Genomic DNA, 15,102 nt, shown 5'->3' with positions numbered 1-15,102 from the left:
AAAATTTTAGAGAATTTTTTAACAAATTTTTCTTTATCTTGTGTGTATCAATACGGACATGTGTGTGTTAATTTTATCTTCAATTAGAAGGTGAAATAATAAACTTGCCCGAGTGATAAAATGTCGTATCTGACACTTATCGCAGCTGGTGGTCTTAAGACCTCCCATAGATAAACGTCCTACGAATCTGCATGGTGTCAAATTGAACTGCAAATAAAGCAGAAAATAAAAAAATATTTCATTTAAATAGCTGCAATTCAAACTTTTGTTTACTTATGTTACAGTTGCTGTTACTTGAGCATAGAAATCCAATAAATTAGAACCAGTCTGTAAATTTGCCTGAGTCTATATTTGTAAATCAATCGAAGAAAAATATTAGAAATGGCGGCACGTTCAAATTATTCTCCGGCTACAGGTTTGTTTTTGCTGTAAAATCGCTTATTTTGAATTAAAACCGATAAAATTTTGTCGTGTGTTTATGTAGAAATGTGTTATTACAGGTTTATGACAGTTTTTTTACGAAAAAATGCGTGAGTTAGTGTTTAACTGATTCGTTTAATTACTCCTGTTTTATCCTTGTTATTAATTTGCGCGATCGTTATTCTTGAGGATGCTTGTATGTCTAGCAAAGTGTAGACAGAAAAGCGTGTTCTATTTTAATATGTTTAAAAAACTGTTTCGTTAGTGGTTTATATACAATAATAATAACAATATGTCTATGCATTATTACACTGGTGTGCCAGCAGCTAATTGCTCCGAGTAACTTTAATACAATTCAGTTACTAACTAATCGCCGCATATAAAACACAGGAGGACAATTTCGTGCAACGAAAGTTTGGAAAACTCTTATAGAACATCTACATGAGAACGCCAATGTTAAACGAAGACGTAATGTAAAGAAGTCGTACGATGAATGCTTCACAGGTGGTTGTTTTTGTATATGTGTTTTGTTTGCATTAGTTATATACTCCATATGATATCTCAGCCCGAATTTTAAAATCAATTTTTATTCCACTAATCCCTTGTATTTATTTTATTGACACACGCCATAGACCTTTAGATGCACCACAGCATTGTTGTTTAAATTTTTATTTACTTTTCTATTGAAAGGTTCGAATGCAGTCGATGTACTTTTCCGTTTCGTTCGTTTGCACCCCGAGCAATTCTCCAGCACTGGTTCTATCACGCGTGACAACATTATCCGACTGTGCCAAGCCTTTCTCGATAACAGCGTATTCGAGCCAGCGGGGGGCAGTAATGAGTCAAATAAACAAATCAAGTTTGACGACTCAACCACTTCCTTGTACCAATTCTCATCTTCGACGAATGAAATGAACTTAAAACCCCTCACGAACCGACAAGTGCTAAGAGAGATAGATGGAGACTTAAGAAACGGTTTAGACCATATTTCAATCTCTACCGAAAACACAAAAGGCAACACCCCACGTGGGAAGAACATCCTCATACCTACAAGGAAACATGGGACTTCACGATCACGATTCCCATCGTTTGGTGGATTGTCTGCACAGTCTTTCAAAGGAACCTTCATGACGGCAGCTACAATGCACAGCAGTGGTTCTGATGAAGAGAACGCAACAGACCAACGAGCAGGAAGGAAATTGAAACGCTCATCAAGTTTAGTTGGTGTGGTCGTGAAACGGTCGTCATCTGATTCTAATCTACGCCGAGGAGTTTCATCCGCCTCTGTGAGTTATTTAGTTCAACAAAAAAAACGTAAAATATCGCTGTGGCCGTGGAATTAATAAATATTTAAATTGAATGAATGAACGTAACTTATTTATTCTCGCAAAGGGGATTACAGTGGTTTCTCAAAAATTTTGTAAATGGTCAGCCATATTATGCTTAAAAAACAGTTACATATGTGTATTAAACCAAATACCTGTGGTATAACGGCCGTTGCCACGCTTTGCAAGGATAAATAAGTTACATATGTGTTAACTTGCGGGCAGAAGGTGTATATGAAACAGAACACTCATGTTACAATGACTGTCTTTGCCCCACCTTGCGAGGATAAATAAGTTACATACACTCCTACTAAATTGTACATGCACTACCCATCTCATTAACCAATATATCCACAGTCCTCATCGGACACAGATCCCGATGGTAAAAAGAAATCGGACGATTTAAACAGAGGAGGAAAGTTAAGATTAAGCCAAAGATTGTCATTCCGTAAAAAATCGCTCAGGTTAGAAGAAAATATGTTTATTTTGTTTCAATATATTATGACGAAATATTATTTTGATGAAATATTATTTTGATGAAATATCACCAACAATTATGTTCCTTATATTTTATTGCCCCAGCATGGATTATATTCATTGTTTTTTATTACACTGCATGCTCTGCTCTGGAGGTTTGTTTTCAAGGTGTCTTCTGCACTCTGTTATTATTTACACCTAAAACTTCCCACTTTTTGTTAAAACTTTTCACAAAGTTTGCTTATTATGCAACTAATATTAAACCAAGCATTAGTGTGCACAACAGCAACAGTAATATATCTACATGCATGGCATGCCACACTAACCCACCCACCCACTCAGCTCAGAGCAGGAAACCAACATTAAACCTGTCAATCAAGAACAAGGGACGCCATTAAAGAAAAAGAAAGTTAAACCCCCAACCCCAGCAGTTGACCCCCGTCGTAAAAGTCTCGCCGTACGATGTGAGAAACCGACCCGATCGCTTCGTCGATTACTTTCCACCCCCTCCCTTCACCCTAAGAATAAAATGACATCACAAAGACCTCATTGTGACGAGCCAAAGAACCTCGACAGGATACCTCCGTTGCCGTTACACCACAGACGAGACACCAACAACAACAATGGTGGAAATTGTATAAAAACTCCCACTCATCGACACCTAAGGTGTGAACGAAACATGGAACAAACCCCACAAACTACAAGTTTCAAATCAAAAACATCAAATAAGATGAGAACCCCGTTCAAGGATGCCTCTTTAACACCATCTAATGGTATAAAGGAAACTCCTTCTAGATTAAAATCAACGAGAAGAAACTTAAGTTCATTATCAGGTTTGACGCTTCGTATGACAAGCAAACGAAAATCACTCGGGTAAGTTTGGATATCAATGTGGAGGAATTATTATCATTGGAGTATGGTTGTAGAAATATTAATATACATTGACGTAGATTCAGTTACCTATAGCCTACCCTGATAATTTTGCAGGAGTTGCAGCAACTTAAAATTCCCAATTGCTATTTATCCTTAAAATATTATAGAAAATTACAATTTTTTTAGGATTTTTGAAAAAATACGAACCCTTAATTTTATAAATTTAAACCAGGAGTTACACATGTATATTAGGAATGTTTCAATGGTGATCTTCACTTATATTGGTGTGGGTGATATCTCATGCATGATGTTTATTCACTGCATGTTTGCATCAAGTATTTAATTATCATTTAACTTTCAGTTTAAGTTTTCTTTCAAAATTTAATCTTTTTTTTTTATTAGTTAATTTTATTTTTGGTTTATGTATTCCTGGTACCTTACTAGCTTAAATAAAGGTAACAAGTCCAAAAATTGTTGACGTTAACACTATTTGTGTGAACTACTTTCATGTTTTAATGAGTTGTTCCTTTGCATATTGTTAAAACTCAATAATAAGTTTTGATAAAATGAAAGTTGGTAAAATATTAAAAAAGGAATATTTTTATTGAAAGATAATTTAACTGGCCTTGCTTAGACCCTTGTATGGCACCTACTGTCTTTATATTAAAGTTTAAAGTTCAGTGTTGCCATTTTAAAAGCTTCTCATACCATTCCTTATGATCAGACGTTCTGACGCTTCATCATCTCGCATCACTGGTTCTTGTGTGATTAAGAATCAATCGGTTGCCAACGGTAACGCAAAGGAAAGTGAGAAAGACAGCACGGGGGGTAAAACGAAGAATGTGGAACGAAAATTATCTCACCAAGGTGAATGGAGTGTAGGTGTATCTTTTTGGGGGGGGGACTGGGACCACCCATATATTCCATATATATGAGTAATGCCAATTCTGGTCTAAATCCCAGGTCCCATGGCGTGCCTCACTGTAGGACCTCACCCATATAGAATAGAATGTGCATATACAATGTTGGGGTAATGGGCAACTCTGGTCTAAATCCCAGGTCCCATGGCGTGCCTCACTGTAGGACCTCACACATATAGAATAGAATGTGCATATACAATGTTGGGATAATGGGCCAACTCTGGTCTTAGTCATAGGTCCCATAACGTGCCTCACTGTAGGACCATTTATGTCTGGCTCGGCATGGTAGGATTTCATATGGAACTGCCTCGATTGGCGGTTAAATTTAAATTAGTTTCCTTTCCCGTCCCATTTAAACAGCAACATTCCCCAAGCCACTGCAATTCTATTGAATGCATCAATGCAACATCCTGACCATTTAAACAACATCAATTTCCATTATAAACTGCCTCAATGGGCGGTTATAGTTGGCTTTCCCGTCCTGGTGAACTGTATAAATATTAACCTTCCGAAAACACTAGACACTATATCATTTCATTGAATTTGTCAATATAAATCAAATCACATAAACCCCCATGACAAAGTACCAGCAAGCCAGCTGCTTTCAAAGCACTATATTGAATGCATCAATGCAACACATTCATGCCAACATTAACCCCCAATAAAAACTAACATCAATTTCCTTGAATAGAAATCTTACACCTACGTCGTGAGTGTGTTCGTGTACGTTTGCTGCAAATCCTTGACCTACAGTTTGTTGATAGTTTGATTACCTCTCCAACTTTTGATAAGAAAACCGGTTGGGGTGAGTTGTAGTAAACCCACTGTATGACTTATGTATATGAATGCATGAGATTTTTAATTTTTTCATGTATACGGACAAAATGTTTTTTTTATGTATAGGAATACACAAAATTTTTCATGTTTCTCATGTATTCGGATAGGCAAAATTTTTCATTTTTCATGTATTTTTTACCCCAGATATTTAAATAATACTATCATTCCAACAGACCTGTTTGGTGGAGCTGGTTCACATGGTGTGCAATATAGTGAGGTAGTGGCAGCTTATAACAAGTAAGTGAATGGATGGTATGATCATGGGTGTGGTGGTTTCATGCTGGTGTTGTTACTTAAATTTTGAACAAGGGTGACATCTCATGTTATTGAACCCCGTGGTAACTTGTAAGCGGGCACGAGGTGTATGAAACAGAACACTCGTGTTATAACGACTGTCGTTTCCCTGCCATGCAAAGATAAATAAGTTACATACATGGTAACTTTAAGCAGGCACGAGGTGTATGAAACAGAACACTCGTGTTATAACGACTGTCGTTGCCCCACCATGTGAGGATAAATAAGTTACATACGAGGTGTATGAAACAGAACACTCGTGTTATAACGACTGGTGTTGCCCCACCATGTAAGGATAAATAAGTTACATACATGGTAACTTGTAAGTGAGCACGAGGTGTATGAAACAGAACACCCGTGTTATACCGAATGTCGTTGCCCTACCATGTAAGGATAAATAAGTTACATACGTGGTAACTTGTAAGCGGGCACGAGGTGTATGAAACAGAACACCCGTGTTAAGGCTGTACACAGTATCCGGAATTCGTCCGTTTTGTCTGGATTTCGCTGCCGCATGCGGAACTTGGTAATGGGTTCGCATACGACTTTCCAAGCGAATTTGCACACCAGATACTGTGTACAGCCACCTTTATAACGACTTTGGTTGCGATAATAAATAAAAGTCATATTCATACATTCTTTCCCACAGTGAGGATAGTTGGATTTCATCAGCGTTATCTGTGTTACAACATTTGCCAAACGGATACGAAATACTTTGTAAACATGCTCGTGACACGCCAGCAATGAAGAAAATTAAAGTAAGTTATGAGATTGCTTTCATAGGATTGTGTGTCAATTACTGCCTCCCCTGTGTTTAGAAGTCTGGCACCTATAAAGGTATAGAGGCTTATAGAGCAATGGAGACATATCTTTTTATATATTTATAAAGATATTGTAGTGGTTGCAGTATGTTGTATTGCGAGCGGTAAACTAAGAGGGCGAATGAACACGAGACGCGGTATTTATACTGAAGGTAAACGTGAGAAAAAGGCACTTGTGTACGCGTCGGCGCACACACACGTGGCGGGCCGCCACAATATAGTACTGTGGGATAAGATGGGACACCTTTAGCACATAATATCAAATTATTCTGATCTTGTTTTAAACAATTAACAACGGTCTATGGAAGTCGTGAGGATACGGTTTTATAATTCTTTGAATGTTGTTTGTTTCCAAATAAATGAGACTAGGAAATAGAATAAAAAGGTGTCCCATCATCTTCAATGTGTGCGAGTTTTTGAATACATGCAATGCATATCTAGAAACTATATTGTGTTCTAAAACTTTTAAAAATTTATTTCAGTTATTTTTCTCGATATCCGATTATTACAAATCGCTGAGTCAACCACTTATTGATGAGTCGTACTCTGAAATCATTGAAGCGTTGATCACAATGTTAGGTGAGCTCATATTCATAAATATAAAAGTGTTTTAAAACGATTCTTGTGTAAAGAAATAGTGGTGCTATGAAAACGTAACAAGACAAAAATCAAACCTGCATAAATAGCATTGTCAGTCTTATATTTTAATTTAATTTTGTTTTGTAAAATGATACATTTTTTGTATATTTTACAACCGTATTAAATGGCTTGTGGTCCAATCGCTGATAAAAGCTACCTTAGTGCATTTGATATAGCATTTACTTTGTGGGACATGATAACGGTATTATGCAGTGGGGTAGAATCTCACTTTTAACTTTGGAAAAAATCGCATATTTTTGGTTAGTGTTTACCTTAGTTGGGCACTAAGAACTTCCACAAGTATCCGACACTTCAACCACAATATTATAACCCCCACACCCTACAGAAACGAAACCGGTCCCCGATTGTTTGGAAGCGATCCAACTATTCTTCCATCTTCTTCCTGAACCTCGCTTGTTTGAACTTCGAGATTTATTTACTTTCCTTTATTACGTTGTGGCCAACTCCGATGTGTTGCTAACTCCCAAGGTGAGTTAGGTAGATGTAATTTATTTACAACCGTCGTTATAACACGGGTGTTCTGTTTCATACACCTCGTGCTCGCTTATGAGTTACCACTTTTGGACTTTGTGGGTGATTATTTTATGTATGGTTGATAATTTAGACAAACCATTAGTAACCACTGGGTTGGAGCAATTCCTGTTACGTGTCTTGCCCAAGGACACATACGCCCACAATGCCACCCACTACAACTAAACGCATTCTTTATCCCTTTTAAATTCTATGGCTGACAATTCAAGCAATTTGCCGTTAAGTGTTTCACCCAAAGATACATACGCCTACTTAAAGGTCTTTATAACAAACATTTTTACCCAATTAACAAAATATTAATCACCCCACAACCCCCCCTAGTGTAACAACAAAGTCCTCGTCGTTCAAACTTTTGTTGCTCCCGTGCTCCACCGCGTGGACATCGTTCCCGATCGTCGAATTTCGGGTCTTTTCCTCTTCGTGATGGAACAGCGCCATCGAGCGTTCAGACTTCCAACCTCTGTTGCCTCGACGATGGAACGGAAAAGAAAGTTGTTGGAAACTGGGGAAGTTGAGAGTCCTACGTGTGTTCCAGGTGCGTGGGGTCTATATAATGTGTTATATAATACATATACAATACTGGTGTAATGATGTATAGTGAAGATTCCTTTGTGTGTTCCTGGTGCATGGAATGTGTTTAATTAATGCCCTGCCACAGGGCCTCATCGATATATAATAGTGAAGCGATCAATTTTCCAAATTAAATATCAATAGTATTCTATTTTTAGCCAATCTGCATAAAAATAGAAGTGTATGCACCATATAATATCTGCATAAATGCTGTTTTCAAAGTTTGCAATTTATTTTCAACCAATATAAACGGGCATATAATCTCTTCTTAGATAATTATAATTATAAGTCACCTCATACCAGTAAAGTCTTCCCAATAATAATATTATATTTTATATTTCAATAATAGCATTATATTCACCACATAATACCCACAGATTCCGTATTCTGCCGTATGATCACCAGTAAGGAATACAACAGACAGCGAGTAGAATTCACCCAACATCATATATCAGAACTTGCGCGAGCGCTTGCTACAAACCAATCAAATATTGCTCCAAAGAAAAAGAAAGAAATATTGAAAAAACTCCAGGCCACACATTCTTCTGCGTACGAGCGCTCTCGGGGCCCAATGCGCGTCCCCCATGTGCACCCCGTGTCACCAGAGCCCCCTCTACCCCCTAAACCGACCCCATCTGTTTTTCTACGCGCCCCGAGCTCGGACCCTCTTTCTCGACGAAGAAATAAAGCTCGTCGTAACCAAACTTATCTCTGATTCACTGTGAAAATATTTTACCTTCAAAATCTAACCTTTATATAGTGGGATGCGGGAAGACGGGACGCTTTTAACTCTATTTTGTCGTCCCATTTAGTAGTTAACAAAGAACATTTAAAGAATTATAAAACCATATCCTCATGACTCCCATAGACCGTTGTTAATTGTTTAAAACACGATCAAGATATTTGGATATCATGTGCTAAAAGTGTCCCATCTTACCCCACAGTACTTTATATACATTGTTCCTACTACTGCCATAACATGTAACTTCATCAAATACCTTTTCCCACCCATTGGACCAAAATCATTGTCATTTTTTTCATTTCTTGTCGTTGTGCAAATAGATTGAGCCTAATATAGTTGTTGTCTCCCTTGTTTAACTGTGCATTCCTTTGTACTGTGATAGATAATAATGAAATGTTTCCGGCAGATTGCGAAAATAATATAAATAATTATGGAATCCTTGTCATTTGTAGTTGCAAATAAATCATAATAATGAAGAATTTTGTGTTTATTGAGAAAAAGTTAATTAGAAACAAAAGGAAATTTTTAAATTCTTGATAACATATAAAAATCTTTTGCATCCGTATAAACTTTAATTCTTATTATGAAGTCAGCAGGAGCTGAGTTTGTATGTTATTTAAAGCCGGTATCGCCGGTATCATGCGTTTATACTAAAACTAAAAAAATCATTTTTTTTGAAAAAGTCACAAATGTGAGATTGGACCCCAACACATGATACTGGTATCATGTGTTTATACCAAAACTCAAAAAAATCAATTTTTTGCAAAAGTCGAAAATGTGAGATTGGACCCCAACGCATGATACCGGTATCATGTGTTCATACCAAAACTAAAAAAAATCAATTTTTTGCAAAAGTCGAAAATATGAGATTGGACCCCAACGCATGATACCGGTATCATGTGTTTATACAAAAACTCAAAAAAATCAGATTTTTTGGAAAAGTTGAAAATGTGAGATTGGACCCCAACGCATGATACCGGTATCATGTGTTTATACCAAAGCTCAAAAAAATCAATTTTTTGCAAAAGTCGAAAATGTGAGATTGGACCCCAACGCATGATACCGGTACCATGTGTTTATACCAAAACTCAAAATAATGTGAAAATGTGAGATTTGGACCCTAAGATTGCGTTGGGGTCCAATCTCACATTTTCAACTTTTCCAAAAAATCTGATTTTTTTGAGTTTTGGTATAAACACATGATACCGGTATCATGCGTTGGGGTCCAATCTCACATTTTCGACTTTTGCAAAAAATTGATTTTTTTTTTAATTTTGGTATAAACACATGATACCCGGTATCATGCGTTGGGGTCCAATCTCAAATTTTCACATTTTCCAAAAATTTGATTTTTTTGAGCTTTGTTATAAACACATGATACCGGTATCATGCGTTGGGGTCCAATCTCACATTTTCACATTTTCCAAAAATTTGATTTTTTTGAGCTTTGGTATAAACACATGATACCGGTATCATGCGTTGGGGTCCAATCTCACATTTTTACATTTTCCAAAAATTTGATTTTTTGAGTTTTGGTATAAAACACATGATACCGGTATCATGCGTTGGGGTCCAATCTCACATTTTCAACTTTTCCAAAAAATCTGATTTTTTTGAGTTTTGGTATAAACACATGATACCGGTATCATGCGTTGGGGTCCAATCTCACATTTTCGACTTTTGCAAAAAATTGATTTTTTTTTAGTTTTGGAATAAACACATGATACCGGTATCATGCGTTGGGGTCCAATCTCACATTTTCACATTTTTCAAAAATTTGATTTTTTTGAGCTTTGGTATAAACACATGATACCGGTATCATGCGTTGGGGTCCAATCTCACATTTTCACATTTTCCAAAAATTTGATTTTTTTGAGTTTTGGTATAAAACACATGATACCGGTATCATGCGTTGGGGTCCAATCTCACATTTTCAACTTTTCCAAAAAATCTGATTTTTTTGAGTTTTGGTATAAACACATGATACCGGTATCATGCGTTGGGGTCCAATCTCACATTTTCACATTTTCCAAAAATTTGATTTTTTTGAGTTTTGGTATAAAACACATGATACCGGTATCATGCGTTGGGGTCCAATCTCACATTTTCAACTTTTCCAAAAAATCTGATTTTTTTGAGTTTTGGTATAAAACACATGATACCGGTATCATGCGTTGGGGTCCAATCTCACATTTTCAACTTTTCCAAAAAATCTGATTTTTTTGAGTTTTGGTATAAACACATGATACCGCCGGTATCATGCGTTGGGGTCCAATCTCACATTTTCGACTTTTGCAAAAAATTGATTTTTTTTTAGTTTTGGAATAAACACATGATACCGGTATCATGCGTTGGGGTCCAATCTCACATTTTCACATTTTTCAAAAATTTGATTTTTTTGAGCTTTGGTATAAACACATGATACCGGTATCATGCGTTGGGGTCCAATCTCACATTTTCACATTTTCCAAAAATTTGATTTTTTTGAGTTTTGGTATAAAACACATGATACCGGTATCATGCGTTGGGGTCCAATCTCACATTTTCACATTTTCCAAAAATTTGATTTTTTTGAGTTTTGGTATAAAACACATGATACCGGTATCATGCGTTGGGGTCCAATCTCACATTTTCAACTTTTCCAAAAAATCTGATTTTTTTGAGTTTTGGTATAAACACATGATACCGGTATCATGCGTTGGGGTCCAATCTCACATTTTCACATTTTCCAAAAATTTGATTTTTTTGAGTTTTGGTATAAAACACATGATACCGGTATCATGCGTTGGGGTCCAATCTCACATTTTCAACTTTTCCAAAAAATCTGATTTTTTTGAGTTTTGGTATAAAACACATGATACCGGTATCATGCGTTGGGGTCCAATCTCACATTTTCAACTTTTCCAAAAAATCTGATTTTTTTGAGTTTTGGTATAAACACATGATACCGCCGGTATCATGCGTTGGGGTCCAATCTCACATTTTCGACTTTTGCAAAAAATTGATTTTTTTTTAGTTTTGGAATAAACACATGATACCGGTATCATGCGTTGGGGTCCAATCTCACATTTTCACATTTTTCAAAAATTTGATTTTTTTGAGCTTTGGTATAAACACATGATACCGGTATCATGCGTTGGGGTCCAATCTCACATTTTCACATTTTCCAAAAATTTGATTTTTTTGAGTTTTGGTATAAAACACATGATACCGGTATCATGCGTTGGGGTCCAATCTCACATTTTCAACTTTTCCAAAAAATCTGATTTTTTTGAGTTTTGGTATAAACACATGATACCGGTATCATGCGTTGGGGTCCAATCTCACATTTTCACATTTTCCAAAAATTTGATTTTTTTGAGTTTTGGTATAAAACACATGATACCGGTATCATGCGTTGGGGTCCAATCTCACATTTTCAACTTTTCCAAAAAATCTGATTTTTTTGAGTTTTGGTATAAACACATGATACCGGTATCATGCGTTGGGGTCCAATCTCACATTTTCGACTTTTGCAAAAAAATGATTTTTTTTTAGTTTTGGTATAAACACATGATACCGGTATCATGCGTTGGGGTCCAATCTCACATTTTCACATTTTCCAAAAATTTGATTTTTTTGAGCTTTGGTATAAACACATGATACCGGTATCATGCGTTGGGGTCCAATCTCACATTTTCAACTTTTCCAAAAATTTGATTTTTTTGAGTTTTGGTATAAAACACATGATACCGGTATCATGCGTTGGGGTCCAATCTCACATTTTCACATTTTCCAAAAATTTGATTTTTTTGAGCTTTGGTATAAACACATGATACCGGTATCATGCGTTGGGGTCCAATCTCACATTTTCACATTTTCCAAAAATTTGATTTTTTTGAGTTTTGGTATAAAACACATGATACCGGTATCATGCGTTGGGGTCCAATCTCACATTTTCAACTTTTCCAAAAATTTTTAATTTTGGTATAAACACATGATACCGGTATCATGCGTTGGGGTCCAATCTCACATTTTCACATTTTCCAAAAATCTGATTTTTTTTAATTTTGGTATAAAACACATGATACCGGTATCATGCGTTGGGGTCCAATCTCACATTTTCGACTTTTGCAAAAAAATGATTTTTTTTTTAGTTTTGGTATAAACACATGATACCGGTATCATGCGTTGGGGTCCAATCTCACATTTTCACATTTTCCAAAAATTTGATTTTTTTGAGTTTTGGTATAAAACACATGATACCGGTATCATGCGTTGGGTTCCAATCTCACATTTTCGACTTTTGCAAAAAATTGATTTTTTTGAGCTTTGGTATAAACACATGATACCGGTATCATGCGTTGGGGTCCAATCTCACATTTTCAACTTTTCCAAAAAATCTGATTTTTTTGAGTTTTGGTCCAATCTCACATTTTCGACTATTGCAAAAAATTGATTTTTTTTTAGTTGTGGTATAAAACACATGATACCGGTATCATGCGTTGGGGTCCAATCTCACATTTTCACATTTTCCAAAAATTTGATTTTTTTGAGTTTTGGTATAAAACACATGATACCGGTATCATGCGTTGGGGTCCAATCTCACATTTTCACATTTTCCAAAAATTTGATTTTTTTGAATTTTGGTATAAAACACATGATACCGGTATCATGCGTTGGGGTCCAATCTCACATTTTCACATTTTCCAAAAATTTGATTTTTTTGAGTTTTGGTATAAAACACATGATATCATGCGTTGGGGTCCAATCTCACATTTTCACATTTTCCAAAAATTTGAGTTTTTTGAGCTTTGGTATAAACACATGATACCGGTATCATGCGTTGGGGTCAAAAATTTGATTTTTTTGAGTTTTGGTATAAAACACATGATACCGGTATCATGCGTTGGGGTCCAATCTCACATTTTCGACTTTTCAAAAAAATGTGATTTTTTTGAGTTTTGGTATAAACACATGATAGGGGGGTCCAATCGCCCATTTTCAACTTTTCCAAAAAATCTGATTTTTTTGAGTTTTGGTATAAACACATGATACCGGTATCATGCGTTGGGGTCCAATCTCACATTTTCGACTTTTGCAAAAAATTGATTTTTTTTTAGTTTTGGTATAAACACATGATACCGGTATCATGCGTTGGGGTCCAATCTCACATTTTCACATTTTCCAAAAATTTGATTTTTTTGAGCTTTGGTATAAAACACATGATACCGGTATCATGCGTTGGGGTCCAATCTCACATTTTCAACTTTTCCAAAAAATCTGATTTTTTTGAGTTTTGGTATAAAACACATGATACCGGTATCATGCGTTGGGGTCCAATCTCACATTTTCCAAAAATTTGATTTTTTTGAGCTTTGGTATAAACACATGATACTGGTATCATGCGTTGGGGTCCAATCTCACATTTTAACATTTTCCAAAAATTTGATTTTTTTGAGCTTTGGTATAAACACATGATACCTATCATGCGTTGGGGTCAAAAATTTGATTTTTTTGAGTTTTGGTATAAAACACATGATACCGGTATCATGCGTTGGGGTCCAATCTCACATTTTCACATTTTCCAAAAATTGGATTTTTTTGAGTTTTGGTATAAAACACATGATACCGGTATCATGCGTTGGGGTCCAATCTCACATTTTAACATTTTCCAAAAATTTGATTTTTTTGAGCTTTGGTATAAACACATGATACCTATCATGCGTTGGGGTCAAAAATTTGATTTTTTTGAGTTTTGGTATAAAACACATGATACCGGTATCATGCGTTGGGGTCCAATCTCACATTTTCAACTTTTCCAAAAAATCTGATTTTTTTGAGTTTTGGTATAAACACATGATACCGGTATCATGCGTTGGGGTCCAATCTCACATTTTCAACTTTTCCAAAAAATCTGATTTTTTTGAGTTTTGGTATAAACACATGATACCGGTATCATGCGTTGGGGTCCAATCTCACATTTTCACATTTTCCAAAAATTTGATTTTTTTGAGTTTTGGTATAAAACACATGATACCGGTATCATGCGTTGGGGTCCAATCTCACATTTTCACATTTTCCAAAAATTTGATTTTTTTGAGCTTTGGTATAACACATGATACCGGTATCATGCGTTGGGGTCCAATCTCACATTTTCACATTTTCCAAAAACTTGATTTTTTTGAGTTTTGGTATAAAACACATGATACCGGTATCATGCGTTGGGGTCCAATCTCACATTTTCACATTTTCCAAAAATTTGATTTTTTTTAATTTTGGTATAAACACATGATACCGGTATCATGCGTTGGGGTCCAATCTCACATTTTCACATTTTCCAAAAATTTGATTTTTTTTAATTTTGGTATAAACACATGATACCGGTATCATGCGTTGGGGTCCAATCTCACATTTTCACATTTTCCAAAAATTTGATTTTTTTTAATTTTGGTATAAAACACATGATACCGGTATCATGCGTTGGGGTCCAATCTCACATTTTCAACTTTTCCAAAAAATCTGATTTTTTTGAGTTTTGGTATAAACACATGATACCGGTATCATGCGTTGGGGTCCAATCTCACATTTTCGACTTTTGCAAAAAATTGATTTTTTTTTAGTTTTGGTATAAACACATGATACCGGTATCA

At 35.8% G+C, this 15,102-nt stretch overlaps 1 protein-coding gene across 2 annotated transcripts; it reads left to right on the top strand.

Annotated features, from left to right (window-relative positions):
* Positions 1 to 255: 255 nt before the first annotated feature.
* On the top strand, positions 256 to 8,949 carry LOC149740944 (DEP domain-containing protein 7-like). Of its 2 annotated transcripts, XM_089872852.1 has the most exons (13): positions 256 to 415; positions 811 to 924; positions 1,111 to 1,706; positions 2,103 to 2,209; positions 2,565 to 3,095; positions 3,820 to 3,962; positions 4,707 to 4,820; positions 5,026 to 5,089; positions 5,796 to 5,904; positions 6,450 to 6,546; positions 6,953 to 7,095; positions 7,480 to 7,693; positions 8,106 to 8,949. In XM_089872852.1, the coding sequence occupies exons 1-13, from the start codon at positions 382 to 384 to the stop codon at positions 8,441 to 8,443; spliced, it is 2,604 nt and encodes an 867-aa protein (XP_089728978.1). In that variant the 5' UTR covers positions 256 to 381; the 3' UTR covers positions 8,444 to 8,949. The 2 variants fall into 2 exon arrangements, with proteins under 2 accessions (XP_089728978.1, XP_089728979.1); XM_089872853.1 differs by lacking the exon at positions 2,565 to 3,095.
* Positions 8,950 to 15,102: the final 6,153 nt, after the last annotated feature.

The sequence above is a fragment of the Ciona robusta genome, chromosome 2, assembly GCF_009617815.1.
Source record: "Ciona robusta chromosome 2, ASM961781v2".
NCBI classification, from domain to species: domain Eukaryota; kingdom Metazoa; phylum Chordata; class Ascidiacea; order Phlebobranchia; family Cionidae; genus Ciona; species Ciona robusta.
The sequence above is the reverse complement of the archived record's forward strand: the minus strand, read 5'-3'. Positions and strand labels throughout refer to the sequence as shown.

Bases quoted from the DNA above. Each gene is read 5' to 3' on its own strand.
- LOC149740944 (XM_089872852.1), top strand. From the start codon at position 382: ATGGCGGCACGTTCAAATTATTCTCCGGCTACAG. The intron at 2,210-2,564 runs GTTAGAAGAAAA...CCACCCACTCAG, and splicing joins TTCCGTAAAAAATCGCTCAG to CTCAGAGCAGGAAACCAACA. The intron at 3,963-4,706 runs GTGAATGGAGTG...TTCCTTGAATAG, and splicing joins ACGAAAATTATCTCACCAAG to AAATCTTACACCTACGTCGT.